The 16,229-nt window shown below is 39.1% G+C and overlaps 2 protein-coding genes across 4 annotated transcripts in view; one reads left to right on the top strand and one right to left on the bottom strand.

The window, feature by feature from the left end:
- LOC126365890 (kinesin-associated protein 3-like) overlaps positions 1–7,380 on the bottom strand; it is a 190,905-nt gene extending 183,525 nt beyond the window's left edge. For 2 of the 3 annotated variants that reach the window (XM_050008603.1, XM_050008604.1), the window contains exons 1-3: positions 7,272–7,379; positions 2,731–2,848; positions 1,175–1,337 (exon numbers count right to left, since the gene is read on the bottom strand). In XM_050008603.1, the coding sequence (XP_049864560.1) occupies positions 1,175–1,337; positions 2,731–2,848; positions 7,272–7,303 (313 nt within the window). In that variant the 5' untranslated portion in view covers positions 7,304–7,379. Of the gene's footprint in view, positions 1–1,174; positions 1,338–2,730; positions 2,849–7,271 lie in introns of all 3 variants that reach the window. The other variant, XM_050008605.1, reaches the window with a different exon arrangement.
- A 112-nt stretch (positions 7,381–7,492) lies between these two features.
- The window catches only part of LOC126365891 (retinol dehydrogenase 11-like), a 53,186-nt gene continuing 44,449 nt past the window's right edge, over positions 7,493–16,229 (top strand). Inside the window, exons 1-2 of the mRNA XM_050008606.1 lie at positions 7,493–7,938; positions 8,025–8,260. Coding sequence (XP_049864563.1) covers positions 7,669–7,938; positions 8,025–8,260 — 506 coding nt within the window. The 5' untranslated portion in view covers positions 7,493–7,668. The remainder of the gene's footprint in view (positions 7,939–8,024; positions 8,261–16,229) is intronic.

Below are 16,229 nucleotides of genomic sequence, written 5' to 3'. Positions count from 1 at the left end.
TGGTCAATGAAATTTAAGCAATGAGCAGTAATTGAATTCTTAACAGCATAAGGTGTCACCCCAAAGGAGATTCATCAGAGAATGAAAGCAATTTATAGTGAATATGTTGATGTGAGTACTGTGTGTAATTGGGTGAGTAAGTTTAAAGATGTTGATGCGGGAGCATGTGACCTGCATGACAAACAAAGAGTTGGACGTTCTGTGACAGCAACCACCGAGTTTCAAAAGCAAAATGTTGAGAGAGTGATTCAGGAAGGTCGTCATATCACTCAGAGAGAAACTGCAAGCACAATCACCATTTTGCAAGAATGTGTGGGTCACATTATTGCTTTGCTTGGCTATCGGAAGATCTGTGCAGGATGGGTACCCTGGATGCTGACTGCTGAGATGAAAGCACACAGACTTGAAATTTGCCAGGAACTCCTCTCGCATTATGAGAATGAAGGTGACGCCTTTCTCCATTCAATTGTGACAAGAGACAAAATGTGGGTACACCATTACTACCCAGAGACAAAACGTCAGTCTATGGAATACTGACACAAAGACTTGCCCCAGAAAAATAAATTCAATATGCAGCCCTCAGCTGCAAAATTCATGGCCACAGTGTTCTAGGATGCAGATAGTGTTATTCATGTTGATTTCATTGATCGTGGAACAACAATAAATTCAGAGTATTACATCACAATGCTGCAAACTCTGAAACAACGGCTAACAAGGGTCCAAAAGGAAAAGGAAAACGTTTTTCTGCAGCATGACAATGCCAAACCACACACTTCATGTGCCACCACAGCAGAACTTCAGAGACTGAATCTCACCACGATATGACATCCTCCATACAGCCCAGATTTAGTACCATCTGACTTCCATCTGTTCCTGATAATGAAATACGATCTGCAGGCACATCATTATGCTTCTGATAAAGATGTTGAGAGGACTGTGATTGCGGAAACAGAGTGTCGACTTCTTCTGTGACGGCTTCGGAAAACTTGTTCATCTTTGGCAGAAATGTATCCAATTGGCTGTTGATTACATGGAAAAGTGAATATTCGTAATTAAAGATCACATTCTAAAGATTATTTCTGCATTTGATTTATTAAAATATTCCCATCCAAATCCAATTAGCGAAGGTGGAGTCATTACTTTTCATTCAACCCTTTTATCTGCTTGTACTTACCATTTCCCACATCCTTCCTGTTTTGCAAATAATATATGAGCTGTGTCACTTCTTGAAGTTTACTCGGATGAATGAGGCTACATTTTGCTATTACTTCTTCTGCAAGGACTCCACAGTTTGTGTCTTCATTTAAACTTTTCAGTCTTATGATTTTTTGGCATTCCTGAAGGAAAAAGCGGAATTGAGTGTCAGTAAAAGAAAGTTTTTATATATTCTGAGAAGTATATGAACTATAAAATGGTGCATTAAATATAAATATTTATGCATCACTTCACCAAAAAATATGTCTGTGAATTGTCAATGATCGGATATTTATCAGTTTACTTATATTGATGCTTCGACTGCATTTTGTGTTACATTTGATAAAGTGTATTATGGAGGCATACCAACAACCGAAAATGCAATTTTTTTTTTTTAACAAATCAAATAAAACTAGCAAGCAGATAGAAAGTTACTAATTTCCTCTTCTGCTGTAGATCTATTGGCACTGATTATAATCATCATGCTGTTTCACACACAAGAGTTTTTCTGCTTGATGTATTTTAAATGGAAACTAATTTTATATTTTATCATATGAAAAGCAACAATAGGTCAAAGATTTTATGCCAAGAAACTTTATCAACAATATCTCCCCAGGCAGAAAAACCCCTCCTGTCTAAATTTCTTCAATTATTTATCCCAGTTTTCTGTATTATTTCTATTCTGGGCAATTTTAGCCATAGGTTAAGTACAACGTCAGTTTCATAAATCCTCAGGTTTTGAGTTATACAGTCAAATTACTCGCATAAGTCAACCTCACATTTTCATTCCTTCTCCAGTTTCCTTCTCCCAGTCAGCTTCTTAAAACTCATTTCTTTGGTCTGGTTCAATCACTTTAATTCATTTCTTCCTAAGTCTGTGTATCTCCAATCACAATAGCGTCCCAGCTTACTCTCCACCCATGCCACCCCTCATCCCAGTCCTTTATCATCATGTGCAATACTTTTACCACTGGGTGAGCTCACACAGGTTAATATACAAATCTCATTTCTCTCCTGTCCCTCTTCTTACTATTGGCTCTACCTACAGTAATCACTCCCTTTCTTATGCCACTTATCCCAGGACAGTGCAGCTGTGTGTGCATGTAGCTCTCTGTAGGCTCTGGCCTGAAGAAGATTGAAGGTTAAAAACAGAGCTACTAAGTTCTTTTTCATGACCCTATTCGTCACAAGACTCAACTATGTGGTGAGTCAATAACTTTACTCGTGCTACTGTCTGTTTCCCATTCTTAATTTACCAGTATTATATTCATTTCTCTTATCTCTTTCTTTATCCACAATGAATCCAAACCTCAGAAGTTTTTAATTCTTGAGCAGGAAAACATTACAAGAGCCATAACATTATACAGTAGGTTAAAGAATCCTTTCCATTATAGCTAATGTTATGGTTTCTGAGCAGGGTAGTAAATTTTTCCTGCAAATTTAAGTGGCAAAATAGAACAAATCAGGTTTCAACTGAATTTTATCACAATCAATTTACTAAGCTCATCACATAGACACAATGAAACCCATTCATACCTTTCTGTCTCCTAGGAGTGGGTCACCAAGATCACCTAAAATAAAAGCTTCTAGTTCGTATGTAACCACCAAAGCTTTCTCAGTTGGATGGACATCTATAGACCTTGATCGAATTTTCCTGAAACAAAAATTTTAAATATGTATATTATTATTTTCAGCACATATTCCATTTATTTTCAATGCATTAATATTCATTCATGTATGGTAAAAACATATTAATGATTGCATTAACTATACCAATGTTAAAAAAAAAAACTAATATCCTTCAGGTTCAACAATAAGCACAAGTGAATAGCCATTTTCATTAGCTGTAAAACTATTAAATAGGAAGGAACAATATTACAGCACTATTTACCTCATACAGTGCTATGAGGTACAGCAAATGAATGTAAGTCTGACTACTAGTTGATAATTACATACAACTCTTTAAGAATACATGACAGTGAGTCCCCTCATCCTTGGGGGAGGGGGGGGGACAGGTCTGAATGATCTGTTCTTCCTTTTTAACCTTTCCCAACTCACTCCACTTTCTCTCTCATGAAGGAACTAATAGTTCTGGCAGGGAAGTGTACTGTACATACGATAAGATGGGGGGATTTAAAGATATTTGCAAAGATAATTTCAAAGTTCCTATGCAGGGCACACACCAGTTGCTGTCATATACAAAGATAGTGAACAGCACAGTGGTTGATAGTTTGTGATGTGGAACAGGTGTAGTGAATTGTGTCCCATAAAAACATCTCTTAGTTTTCAAACAATGGAAAATCCAGGTTGCATTACTTGTAATATTGTATGTCAGTTTTATGATGCAAACCAAATGTTTATTCTGAATGTAAAACTGTAAATTTGTACCAGACCAGGCAAAGATTAACAAAGATTGGGAAATCTTTGCACATCCCTTGATGTGATGTAGCCACCTTAATGGCATTTCCATTGAACCAATTCTGGAAGAAGGAAGAAAATTAACATTTAATGTCCAACCAGCAACTAGGCCATTACAGAGGAGCACAACTCAGTCTGGGAAAGAGAGAGGAGAAAATTGGGGACGCACTTTTTCAAAGGCCCCATTCCAACGTTGCCTTGGGGAAACAACGAGAAATCTAAACCAAGATGGTCAATTAGAGGTTTGGGCTGCTGTCTTTTTGTGTCTCACCACTGCACCACCTCACTAAGTTCCAATTCTGAAGCACCTATAAAAAGTTTATAAAATCGAAAAGTGAGAGTTTTTTAATTTAGTTCTCTTTGTTCTGGCATTATTGACAGTTCACTATAAGTATCCGGAATTTTAATCCAAATACGCAATTCATCACCACTTTTGACTCCTCTCACACATCTTGTTATTCACTTGAGAAAGACTTTGTACAGAATTTTCATCTCTGTTTACACTTATACCCTGGAAACCACAAATAGCAATTTTATTTGTACGATTGATGAAGTTTCAATGATGGGCTGTGAGGGGAACAATAATTTATAAGCCTCTGTACATGTTGTGATCTGTCTAATTATACCTCCTCAGTCTCTAACTGAATATGTACTTGACCCAAGAATATCAACAGATTTTGCCCTGAAATCTGGTTCTTTGAATTACATTGTACATCTCATAAGATAGTAGGCAGCTTTCTTCATGTGTCAGCTCTTTCAACATGTGAAGCATTTCTGAACCACTCCCTTCCAGTCAAATAAGTTATGGGAAATCACACCTTTTTCTTCTTTTTCTTATCTCAATTACTTCATGTCTTTTCTTTTTCCTTCTACTTTCCTTAGCTCAACTCAGATTATTTGCTTTTTAATTTTCTTTTGTGTGATTATATAATTGCTCTTTGTGAAAGACAGGGGACTGTGCTTGTTCTGTATAGATGCAGGAGTAAATGACAGCCACTGATGTCATTTCCAACAGCTGGAAGCTATGCTGACCACAGCCAACACGCTTTATGGTCCATCAGTGATAATTTTCTGATGTATGTGGCAAATGTGTCTGGTGCCTTTGGAATCATCTGCGATTCCTGAATAATGAAACAAGTTTTATCCTCGAATATTACAACCATTTTGGAAACTTCCAACTTCATGAGGAATCAACAGACAGACATCACATACAACTCAGTTCTCTCCTAAAGATTCTTAAGGCAGTAGATACTGGCATCAGTGTTCCATAATGAATTTGAGATGATTCTATACTGTTAAATAGGACATAAAATCCAATTTTATAAAATATCAGACTACTTATGTGGCCTCATTAACAGAGGGACAAGAAACTTAAGATTAAAAAGTTGTGAAGGAAGAAAAGGAGTGAAGTTCAGAAATATGCGTCAAAAGACTAGAGTAGCACAGTAATGGAAATAAGAAAATGCTACACTGATAGGTAAAAAGCAAAATATTAGATAGCGACAGCATAAAAGCAATAGAAAGAGAAATAGAAAGAATAGTCCAGGATGCAGAAGGGATCCACAAAGGGGCAAAACACATACTCCAACACATTACTGAATGGCAAGGAGAGAATGGAAGAGGAACAGGACCTGAAGGATTCATCAGAATCTGAAGTAGAACAATCAGCTATTACTTGAGTAGTTTCACAAAGCCTACAAACAATTATTCATAAAATTTATCTTTGAACAAAGTTTAAATATATTTGTCAAAAGCAGAGACAATGTATGTAGATAAAATGCCAGTGGGATAATAGAAAGCCACTCACGGCTCATGGTGTTATCAAAGAAAACATTATTGCTTTGGTCCGAGTTATTGAGGGATGTGCCCAGCTGGATTGAGAAAGGGGAAGGGAGGGGAGGGGGACAGGCAGAGCTGCTCCCACACCCCCACTCCCTGGATATAAAATGAGCTCTACAAACCAAAGTCATGTCCCACCATTCACCACTAAACTAGTAAGTTGTAACATCACATCCCACTGCTGAACATGCTATCGGGCGCACATAAGTATGCCAGGTATAGATTTGAGACAATAATGAAAATAGTGCATTAAGAACCATCATGACAAAACAGAGAAATCTGTGCTTGCACAGAAAGATTTTGGTATTTCTTGTCTGTGCTACTTGAGATCATAACAGTAAAGAAATAGTCAAGGTGCTTTTATGAAATGCCTGCCAAATGTTTAAGTGTAAATTGCAGCTCAATCATGCAGACATAACTAGGAAACTATAAACCTATGTACATTTCACACCTTGCTCCTGAGAACTTAACTGATCACATGAACAGTGAAAACAGTAGGTTTTTCCACCACTCTGACAACTATTACATCAAGTCCTTATGAACTTCTCACTTATGTAGGGATTATGAAGACAAGATTATGTTAATTACAGCACACACAGAGGTATTTAATCAATCATTCTTCCTGTACCGAACACATGAATGGAATGGGGGTAATCATAACTGGTACAGTGGGATGTACCCTCTGCTATGCCCTTCACAGTGGTTTGCAGAGTAAATATTTAGATGCAGAGCTTCACTCACTCACATACATTGTGTAAATCTTACCATGAAAAAGAACCTTCTAAGTCGTGGATTGAGTCAAGTCATACATTCACAACAAAAGCCATCAATGCAGGATTCTTTGTCTTTACAATATACTACCAACAGACTACCACTAACACTAATGTAATGCTGATTAGAATCAAAGAAATTATTGTATATACACCTATAGATACTAGCAGAAAAAGGTGCAACTGTTTCTCCTCTTTCTTCCATTCATCAGGTGTTTTTATCATGTACTTCAAAAACAAAATATTTAAATTTACACAGACCCCTACGAAATGTCTCCATATTGGCAAAATCAAAATCCGTTTCACACTAACATGAGTTATGTGGATTCACATACCCAAGATAAATATGTAGGGGCAGTGACTAATGATGTATTGCCTTTGTTTTTTGTTTTTTTTTAATGTCAAGTTCCTGCCTGACATCTATTGGTTATCTGCCACAAATTATTTCCTGAGCCGAAACTTCGTATCAGATCAAAACTGCATACGGACTGGCAGTCGAATCTGGGGCTTTTGCCTTTCGTGTGTAAAGGATCTAACGACTGAGGACTCTAGGTTCGAGTTCTGGTCCAGCATATAGTTTTAATACCTAAGGTACAGTCAGCGCACAAACAGGTGGAGTAGAAATTCATTTTGGAGTTTCTGAGTTGCTTCCTTCGTTGCGAGTTGCCACCAACAAAATGATTTTCTACGATGTTTTAGCAGCCGATATAGCTGGCTTACAAAAACAAAGCACTTCGATGTTTTCATACATTTACTACTTAGCACAACTGCCGAGCACGCAAAGTTTTAAGGGACGAATTAGTTATGCAAATGTTTCATTCTCATTTCATGAAATATGAGGCTCGTGTAAATTTGTAGCATTTCCTTGTGAAAACCTTGTCACCCATGACGTTCTTGCTTGCAAAAACAGTACACATATTCTAAAACTGCAATTTAAGAATGTACAAAACATGACATCAACTGGTCAAATGAGATTTCTCAAATCTCGTTCTCCGCATTATTACACAGTAAGAGCTGTTCAAAAAGACACTATGCAATGGCATGTCGTACTTCTTTAAATATCTCGCATCCTCTGATTGCATTGTACATTCACAACGTCCAATCGCTCCACATCTGTCAAACGAAACAACAGACAGAGATGACAATGTGATTTAATTCATGTTTGGTATCTTCAAACATTATCGTTGACAAAATTTCACCATATGACCATAACAAAGATATATATCTTTGGACATAAGTAATAATTTTTATTGAATGGCTCACGCATGTAAAATATAATTAGGAATTATATTACTACACTTTTCTAGAGTTAAGAATTGTCCATTTCTGAGACAATCAACTTTTTGTTATAGCACAACTTGCTCGTGAGTAGCTGCAAACTACTAAGTACTTTGATGAGTGATAATCAGCTATTCAGCTGTGCGAAGACTCGTGGTGGTCGGGTAAAATGCCGGTATCGTTGTACGTTATTTTGCCAGTAATTCTGGCACTAACTCTTATACGTGGTTATCGGGAGATTAAATGGGGGCGATGTAAAAGTAAAAGTTCGCTACATGGAAGAGTTTTCATAATTACTGGTGCAAACTCAGGTATAGGAAAGGTTACTGCTCGCGAACTTGCCCGGAGGAAGGCTACTGTAATAATGGCATGTCGTAATATTAAAAGTGCCAGGGAAGCAATCGAGGAAATAAGACAGTCCGTCACGACAGGAGACTTAGTGAGTATTTCTTAAAAACGAGAATTCGGACGGAGAAACAACGGCGCCGCTGTTCATAAACTTTCAAATGGTTTCTGTTATTTCAGATTCCACTGCAGCTCGACTTGTCATCTTTAGCGTCTGTGAGAAATTTTGCAAGTGTAATCATTAAAGATTTTCCGAAAATTCATGTGTTGATCAATAATGCAGGAGTATTTATACCAATTGAGGAAAACAGAACAACAGAAGATGGCTTTGAAATACACTTTGGTGTGAATCACCTAGGCCATTTCCTCCTGACGAACTTGCTGCTGAAGAAATTAATGGAAAGTGCACCCAGCAGGTCGATAAGTAACACATTTTAGCAGACTTTTCTAACTTTAAGATTTGTTTTTATTTATACAGTGCTCAACAAACAGGTTTGGAGAAAGCAACATTCGTATAGAAATGGCAATTTCCTGAATTCACTACAGTTAATACAAAATTGGCCAAACCCTTAATTATGTAACTGGTATGAACCATCATAGTCTGATAACTTTGCAAGGGCCCAGAGTTCACACTGAAGTAACTGTCAACCTATTGCTGCGATTCCACTCGTCGGCATTGAACCGTGACGTAACTCTGTTATGATGTATGACGTCGTGGAAGCGCGGCGTGTTTGAAGGCGATTGTTTGTAGAGGGCATGCTGAAGTGAGCGGTGGTGCTGTAGTGTTGTTTTTATGATTTGTTTCGTAATCATGGTGCAGTCCTATAGGATTCAGCGGCTGTGGGCGTCGTGGTATTTGGTTGTACCTTGTTGGTATATTGCATTTTACTGGCGGTGTTTTCCAGTGAGTCGTGTAGGAATTTTGCATGTACAGTGCGATTTTGGAGGTTGTATTTGGCTTATTAGTGATTGATTCTCAGTTTCTGCAGTTATTTGCTATCGATTTATTTACGGTTTTTCAACTGTTAGTTCGTCATTTTGCAGTTTATTCGTTTATTAAATTTAATTTTGTGTGTTTATCTTTCATTTGGAGGTATGGGTTGTATGATACCATCCTTCGGCTTTGACGCGTGACGGGCCGCGTTCAGGGACGTCATCGAGCTGTAGTGTTCGTTTTGGAGTAAAATGTTGTTGTAGAGGGCGCGATGTATGAGAAGTGGCCGTGTGTTTATGACGCATGTTACCGTCATTTAGTGTGCTATAGTCGTCATGATGTGGTGTACGAAATTGCTTTGGCGGCACAATGGACTATATTGTGCAGAATATTGTCATGTAGAAGAGAATGTCGTAAAACTTAAACTGTACTCGTAGGTGCCTGTGTAACAGCTGAGTAAGTGGATCAATGTTTTTAATCAAATCACGGAAGAAGGAAGGTAGGTGGATAACTGTTTATTAGCATATCGAAAGTGCAACTCTCTCATTAATAAACATTGATCCCCGTACCTTCTCCGATGATTTAATTAAAAACATCCACGTGGGACGTTTATCGAAAACTATTTCCTCACGGGTTCCGCTGTCTTGTCCTACTAGACTCATCATTTATCATGATCAGTTACCATCATTCACCACGCTTAAATTACCATCTGAAAAAAAAGTCGCAAACACCGTAAGTGCGCTTTTACTTTAGAGCTGAGCTATATAGGATGAAATGGAGATTAGGATACTGGCTACTGTAGTTGTGGGTCACGTTAGATACACTTGAATTAGGGGTTTTTGGCATGCTGATGACGACACGGGTCAAAGCAATTTGGTGGAATTCCAGTGTATCCCATGGATCCAACTGTGAAATTTAGTGGTAGTCCCTTAGAGGCTGACATCGAAAAGATATTGCTGGTGTCATAAAATTTCTCCATTTACGTAGTTTTCTCACTAATGGTGTTATTTGACGCTAGTGTAAGGTGCTGATGAAGTGGTCCAGAGATCCTCCTCCTTGGGCCATGGACCTCTGTGTGCAGGTGTAGCTGAGATAATGTTTAGAGACAGATTAGGAGAGGAGCCTGGTTTAGGCATCGTAGGTTGGCTCTTGACTTGCTTTTGGTTCCATCTGTAGGGGAGACAGGAGCTCAGCGAACAATGGGGCATAGTAGGCAATTGATTATATAATGTGTATGACTATCAGAATGCCATCATAGTTGTGCACATCTAGCCTGCCTTATCTTGCTATGAAACTAGCTGACTGATTGATGCTAGAATATGAGACTCATGTGTTTTACTATCTTCCTTTGCAGACTTTACCATATCCATACTAAGGATTTGTACTTCATTTTCTTAAAACGAAATTCGGAGGAAGTAAGCAGCTATCGTGGGAATTGCTGTTCACGCTACATAAAATACTGAACTATATCTGTGTGTGAATGAATAAACATGTTTTCATTAATAGGAAAATTAGTATATGTGCAGGAAACAAAAATGGTTCGCTAAGGAGAGTAATTTGCTTTTGGCCCAACACTTGCTGAAGAAATGTAGAAAGTTGTCAACAGTGTAATCAAAGATGGCATGAATGTTTTGTCCCTAGGCAGTCTCTTGAAAGGCTAGTTATCTTGGCAACACGTTGTTAAAAAAGGTGCAGTATTTGGAAATGTACCAGAAAACACTGATAATGTTACAGATAGGATAGATATCACAGACACCAACAACACAAGCATTGCCCCAGTTGTCCGGAACTAGTGTGCATGAAATTAGTAGCTGTTTAAATGGTCTGACTCTTATCACCAAAGGAAATTTGACATCTTCCAAACGCAACCACCCCTAAGACAGACAGCTCAGTATGGAAGAAAAAGAGGAAGATTAAGAATTTTTGCTGATACCCATTGACTTCAGCCAGAAAGCAGGTGGTGAAGGTCCTGATATTCTTTAGATGAGTGACGGGGATGATGATTAGTTTTGATGTTGAAGAATTTAATATGGAAGATGAGTCGGAACACAAGTTGTGTTGTTGTGGAAGTGGCAACCAAAAGAAAAGAAATACCATTTCATCATTTTGTTGTGCATATCAGATCAGTTAATGAAAATGAAATCACTCTAATTGTGACTTCTCTGCAGGTGTCATGAAAGTTTGACAAAATTTTGCGCTTGCTCCAGATGCAGAATCGTGTAAGTAAAAGTTCAGAATAGAGCCAGTGGTGTATATATGTGTTTTATGCACGAATGTTGTCAGAGCTTGCCGTGAGGTGTGATGGGGAACAAATGAAGGTGTGTCAGCCATTTGTGCTACACAACTAATGAGAGAGCAGCAGGCAGACATCATGTTTTGAAGTAAAACATTCGGAAATGTGAAACATTGCTGTAAATGAGGATTTTAAATTTAATCCCTCCTTATTTGAGTTGCAGCTGTTTAAACTGTGCTAGTGTCTGCAAACCACTGACAGCTTTGCAACTCATGATATATTCGAAAAACCAGTTCTCTGCGTGAGCACACTGAGGAAGTGGATGTTTTTTAATTAAATCGTGGGAGAAGGAAGGTGGAGCATTGCTTTTTTTTTAATTAAATTAATGGGAGAAAGTTGGGGGATCACCATTAATGAATATATTTAATGTGTGACACTGTTAATAATAAGCATTGATCACTCAGCTTCTCCCATGATTGAATTAAGAAAAAGTGCTCCACTTACTCAAAGCAGTGACTTTTGCTGCACCTCAATGTGATTTCATCCACACAAACTGTTGACTCTTTTTAGAGTCACTTTACTATCACATTTGATGTATTTTTGTGAGGATTACAGAAGTGTCCGATTCCACCCATCTGTTTTGACGCTTGTCATCAGTATGGTGGAAATGGCTATTCTAAGCGTCTACGATATGCCACTTATGATGTCACTACATACATACGGCAACAAACACGAAAATATGTATAAATAAGACAATAACCCCCCCCCATGAACCATGGACCTTGCCGTTGGTGGGGAGGCTTGCGTGCCTCAGCGATACAGATAGCCGTACCGTAGGTGCATGCAACCACAACGGAGTGGTATCTGTTGAGAGGCCAGACAAACGTGTGGTTCCTGAAGAGGGGCAGCAGCCTTTTCAGTAATTGTAGGGGCAACAGTCTGGATGATTGACTGATCTGGCCTTGTAACAATAACCAAAACAGCCTTTCTGTGCTGGTAGTGCGAACGGCTGAAAGCAAGAGGAATTTTTCCCGAGGGCATGCAGCTTTACTGTGTGATTAAATGATGATGGCATCCTCTTGGGTAAAATATTCCGGAGGTAAAATAGTCCCCCATTCGGATCTCCGGGCGGGGGGACTACTCAAGAGGATGTGGTTATCAGGAGAAAGAAAACTGGCGTTCTACGGGTCGGAGCGTGGAATGTCAGATCCCTTAATCGGGCAGGTAGGTTAGAAAATTTAAAAAGGGAAATGGATAGGTTAAAGTTAGATATAGTGGGAATTAGTGAAGTTCAGTGGCAGGAGGAACCTGACTTCTGGTCAGGTGACAACAGGGTTATAAACACAAAATCAAATAGGGGTAATGCAGGAGTAGGTTTAATAATGAATAGGAAAATAGAAATGTGGGTAAGATACTACAAACAACATAGTGAACGCATTATTGTGGCCAAGATAGATACGAAGCCCACACCTACTACAGTAGTACAAGTTTATATGCCAACTAGCTCTGCAGATGATGAAGAAATTGAAGAAATGTATGATCAAATAAAAGAAATTATTCAGATAGTGAAGGGTGACGAAAATTTAATAGTAATGGGTGACTGGAATTCGGTAGTAGGAAAAGGGAGAGAAGGAAACGTAGTAGGTGAATATGGACTGGGGCAAAGAAATGAAAGAGGAAGCCGCCTGGTAGAATTTTGCACAGAGCACAACTTAATCATAGGTAACACTTGGTTCAAGAATCATAAAAGAAGGATGTATACATGGAAGAAGCCTGGAGATACTGACAGGTTTCAGATAGATTATATAATGGTACGACAGAGATTTAGGAACAAGGTTTTAAATTGTAAGACATTTCCAGGGGCAGATGTGGACTCTGGCCACAATCTGTTGGTTATGACCTGTAGATTAAAACTGAAGAAACTGCAAAAAGGTGGGAATTTAAGGAGATGGTACCTGGATAAACTAAAAGAACCAGAGGTTGTACGGAGTTTCAAGGAGAGCATAAGAGAGCAATTGACAGGAATGGGGGAAAGAAATACAATAGAAGAAGAATGGGTAGCTTTGAGGGATGAAGTAGTGAAGGCAGCAGAGGATCAAATAGGTAAAAAGACTAAGGCTAGTAGAAATCCTTGGGTAACAGAAGAAATATTGAATTTAATTGATGAAAGGAGAAAATATAAAAATGCAGTAAATGAAGCAGGCAAAAAGGAATACAAACGTCTCAAAAATGACATCGGCAGGAAGTGCAAAATGGAGAAAAGAGGACCACTTGTATGAATATTAAGAGCTCAGATGGAAACCCAGTTCTAACCAAAGAAGGGAAAGCAGAAAGGTGGAAGGAGTATATAGAGGGTCTATACAAGGGCGATGTACTTAAGGACAATATTATGGAAATGGAAGAGGATGTAGATGAAGATGAAATGGGAGATACGATTCTGCGTGAAGAGTTTGACAGAGCACTGAAAGACCTGAGTCGAAACAAGGCCCCTGGAGTAGACAACATTCCATTGGAACTACTGACGGCCTTGGGAGAGCCAGTCCTGACAAAACTCTACCATCTGGTGAGCAAGATGTATGAGACTTCAAGAAGAATATAATAATTCCAATCCCAAAGAAAGCAGGTGTTGACAGATGTGAAAATTACCGAACTATCAGTTTAATAAGTCACAGCTGCAAAATACTAACGCGAGTTCTTTACAGATGAATGGAAAAACTAGTAGAAGCCGACCTCGGGGAAGATCAGTTTGGATTCCGTAGAAACGCTGAAACACGTGACGCAATACTGACCCTACAACTTATCTTAGAAGCTAGATTAAGGAAGGGCAAACCTACGTTTCTAGCATTTGTAGATTTAGAGAAAACTTTTGACAATGTTGACTGGAATACTCTTTCAAATTCTGAAGGTGGTAGGGGTAAAATACAGGGAGCGAAAGGCTATTTACAATTTGTACAGAAACCAGATGGCAGTTATAAGAGTCGATGGACATGAAAGGGAAGCAGTGGTTGGGAAGGGAGTAAGACAGGGTTGTAGCCTCTCCTCGATGTTATTCAATCTGTATATTGAGCAAGCAGTAAAGGAAACAAAAGAAAAATTCGGAGTAGGTATTAAAGTCCAGGAGAAGAAATAAAAACTTTGAGTTTCGCCAATGACATTGTAATTCTGTCAGAGACAGCAAAGGACTTGGAAGAGTAGTTGAATGGAATGGAAGTGTCTTTAGAGGAACAATAATTTTATCTTGGAACTCTTCCATTTGGTCCGTGTTTGCATAGAAAAACAACAATATCAGAAGTTGAGTCCGCCTTGATGCAAAACACCTTGTTATATGTTTAATTTCTTTATTTTCCCAAACTTGTTTCTGCGACAAATATCACCATCATCAGTGGGCTTTAAGCTGACATTCAGTTTTTGTTTTTTTGAGTATAGAGAGCTAATTTCATATTTCAGCCAAGCTTTTTCAGCTGTTCGTTTAGCACGCTGTGCTGCTACTTTAGAGGAGTATATAAGATGCACATCAACAAAAGCAAAACGAGGATAATGGAATGTACTCGAATTAAGTCGGGTGATGCTGAGGGAATTAGATTAGGAAATGAGACACTTAAAATAGTAAAGGAGTTTTTCTATTTGGGGAGCAAAATAACTGATGATGGTCGAAGTAGAGAGGATATAAAACGTAGACTGGCAATGGCAAGGAAAGCGTTTCTGAAGAAGAGAAGTTTGTTAACATCGAGTATAGATTTAAGTGTCAGGAAGTCATTTCTGAAAGTATTTGTATGGAGTGTAGCCATGTATGGAAGTGAATCATGGACGATAAATAGTTTGGACAAGAAGAGAATAGAAGCTTTCGAAATGTGGTGCTACAGAAGAATGCTGAAGATTAGATGGGTAGATCACATAACTAATGATGAAGTATTGAATCGGATTGGGGAGAAGAGAAGTTTGTGGCGCAACTTGACCAGAAGAAGGGATCGGTTGATAGGACATGTTCTGAGACATCAAGGGATCACCAATTTAGTACTGGAGGGCAGTGTGGAGAGTAAAAATCGTAGAGGGAGACCAAGAGATGACTACACTAAGCAGATTCAGAAGGATGTAGGTTGCAGTAGGTACTGGGAGATGAAGAAGCTTGCACAGGATAGAGTAGCATGGAGAGCTGCATCAAACCAGTTGCAGGACTGAAGACCACATCAACAAGAAGAAGACAATAACACCTCTCTCCACAAATAGAATCAAAGTAATGGTACAACGGTGGGAAATTGGGGTTTTAGGGAGGGGACAAGCTAAATATAACAGTAAAAAAGCACACCACGATCCCAAAACACACAAGATGATAAACAAAATCTACGGAAATCTGGCACTTCCCTTGACCTATATATTTCAACCCTCAGCTTACGGTACCAGAATACCAATGCCTACAGCAAAAACTATGAAACTTGGAATCGGTCATTTCCCTTGACCTATGTAGGTCAACCATAACCATTGAAACGAAAAAACCAACACCTACAACTAAGAAAAACAAAACCACAACTACTCAAAAAACCAAAAGTCAAACATTGTTACATAAGTTAAAACACAATAAATACACAAAGCATTACAACTCGACAAAATTGTCAGCTTAAGCGGAAGTGCTGGCAGCACCTCAATGCCCTCCATTGCCTGAGCATCACCAGTTAGGGTGCAGATCGCTGTACACTGCTGCAGCTCTACAGAGCCCTTGTCCAATCCCGAATTGACTATGGGAGTGTAGTTTATGGTTTGGCAGTGCCTTCAGAATTGCATTTACTTGACCCTGTGCACCACTGTGGGGTTAGATTAGCGACAGGAGCTTTTAGGACGAGTCCGGTGACCAGCGTACTGGTGGAGGCTGGTGTCTCTCCACTGCAGACCCGACGTGCGCAACTGCTCGCCAGTTAAGAGACACACATTCATAGTTCCCCTGAGCATCCGAATTACTGTCTCCTTTTCCCACCCTCGGCAGTCCATCTCCCACATCGACAGCCCAGATTGGGGATAACGATTGTCGTTCGTGTGCAGTCCTTTCTCTCCGAACTGGAGTCCTTCCCACCTCTACTTGCAGTCCGTTCACGTACGCCTCCATGGTGTACACCTCACCCGCAGCTTTGTCTGGACCTTTTGTTGGCCCTAAGGACTCCATTAACTCCGCTCTCTGCTGTCACTTCCTATTAATTCTTGATGTATACCAGGGCTCTGAAGCGGT

This window comes from Schistocerca gregaria, chromosome 4, assembly GCF_023897955.1.
Source record: "Schistocerca gregaria isolate iqSchGreg1 chromosome 4, iqSchGreg1.2, whole genome shotgun sequence".
NCBI classification, from domain to species: domain Eukaryota; kingdom Metazoa; phylum Arthropoda; class Insecta; order Orthoptera; family Acrididae; genus Schistocerca; species Schistocerca gregaria.
The sequence above is the reverse complement of the archived record's forward strand: the minus strand, read 5'-3'. Positions and strand labels throughout refer to the sequence as shown.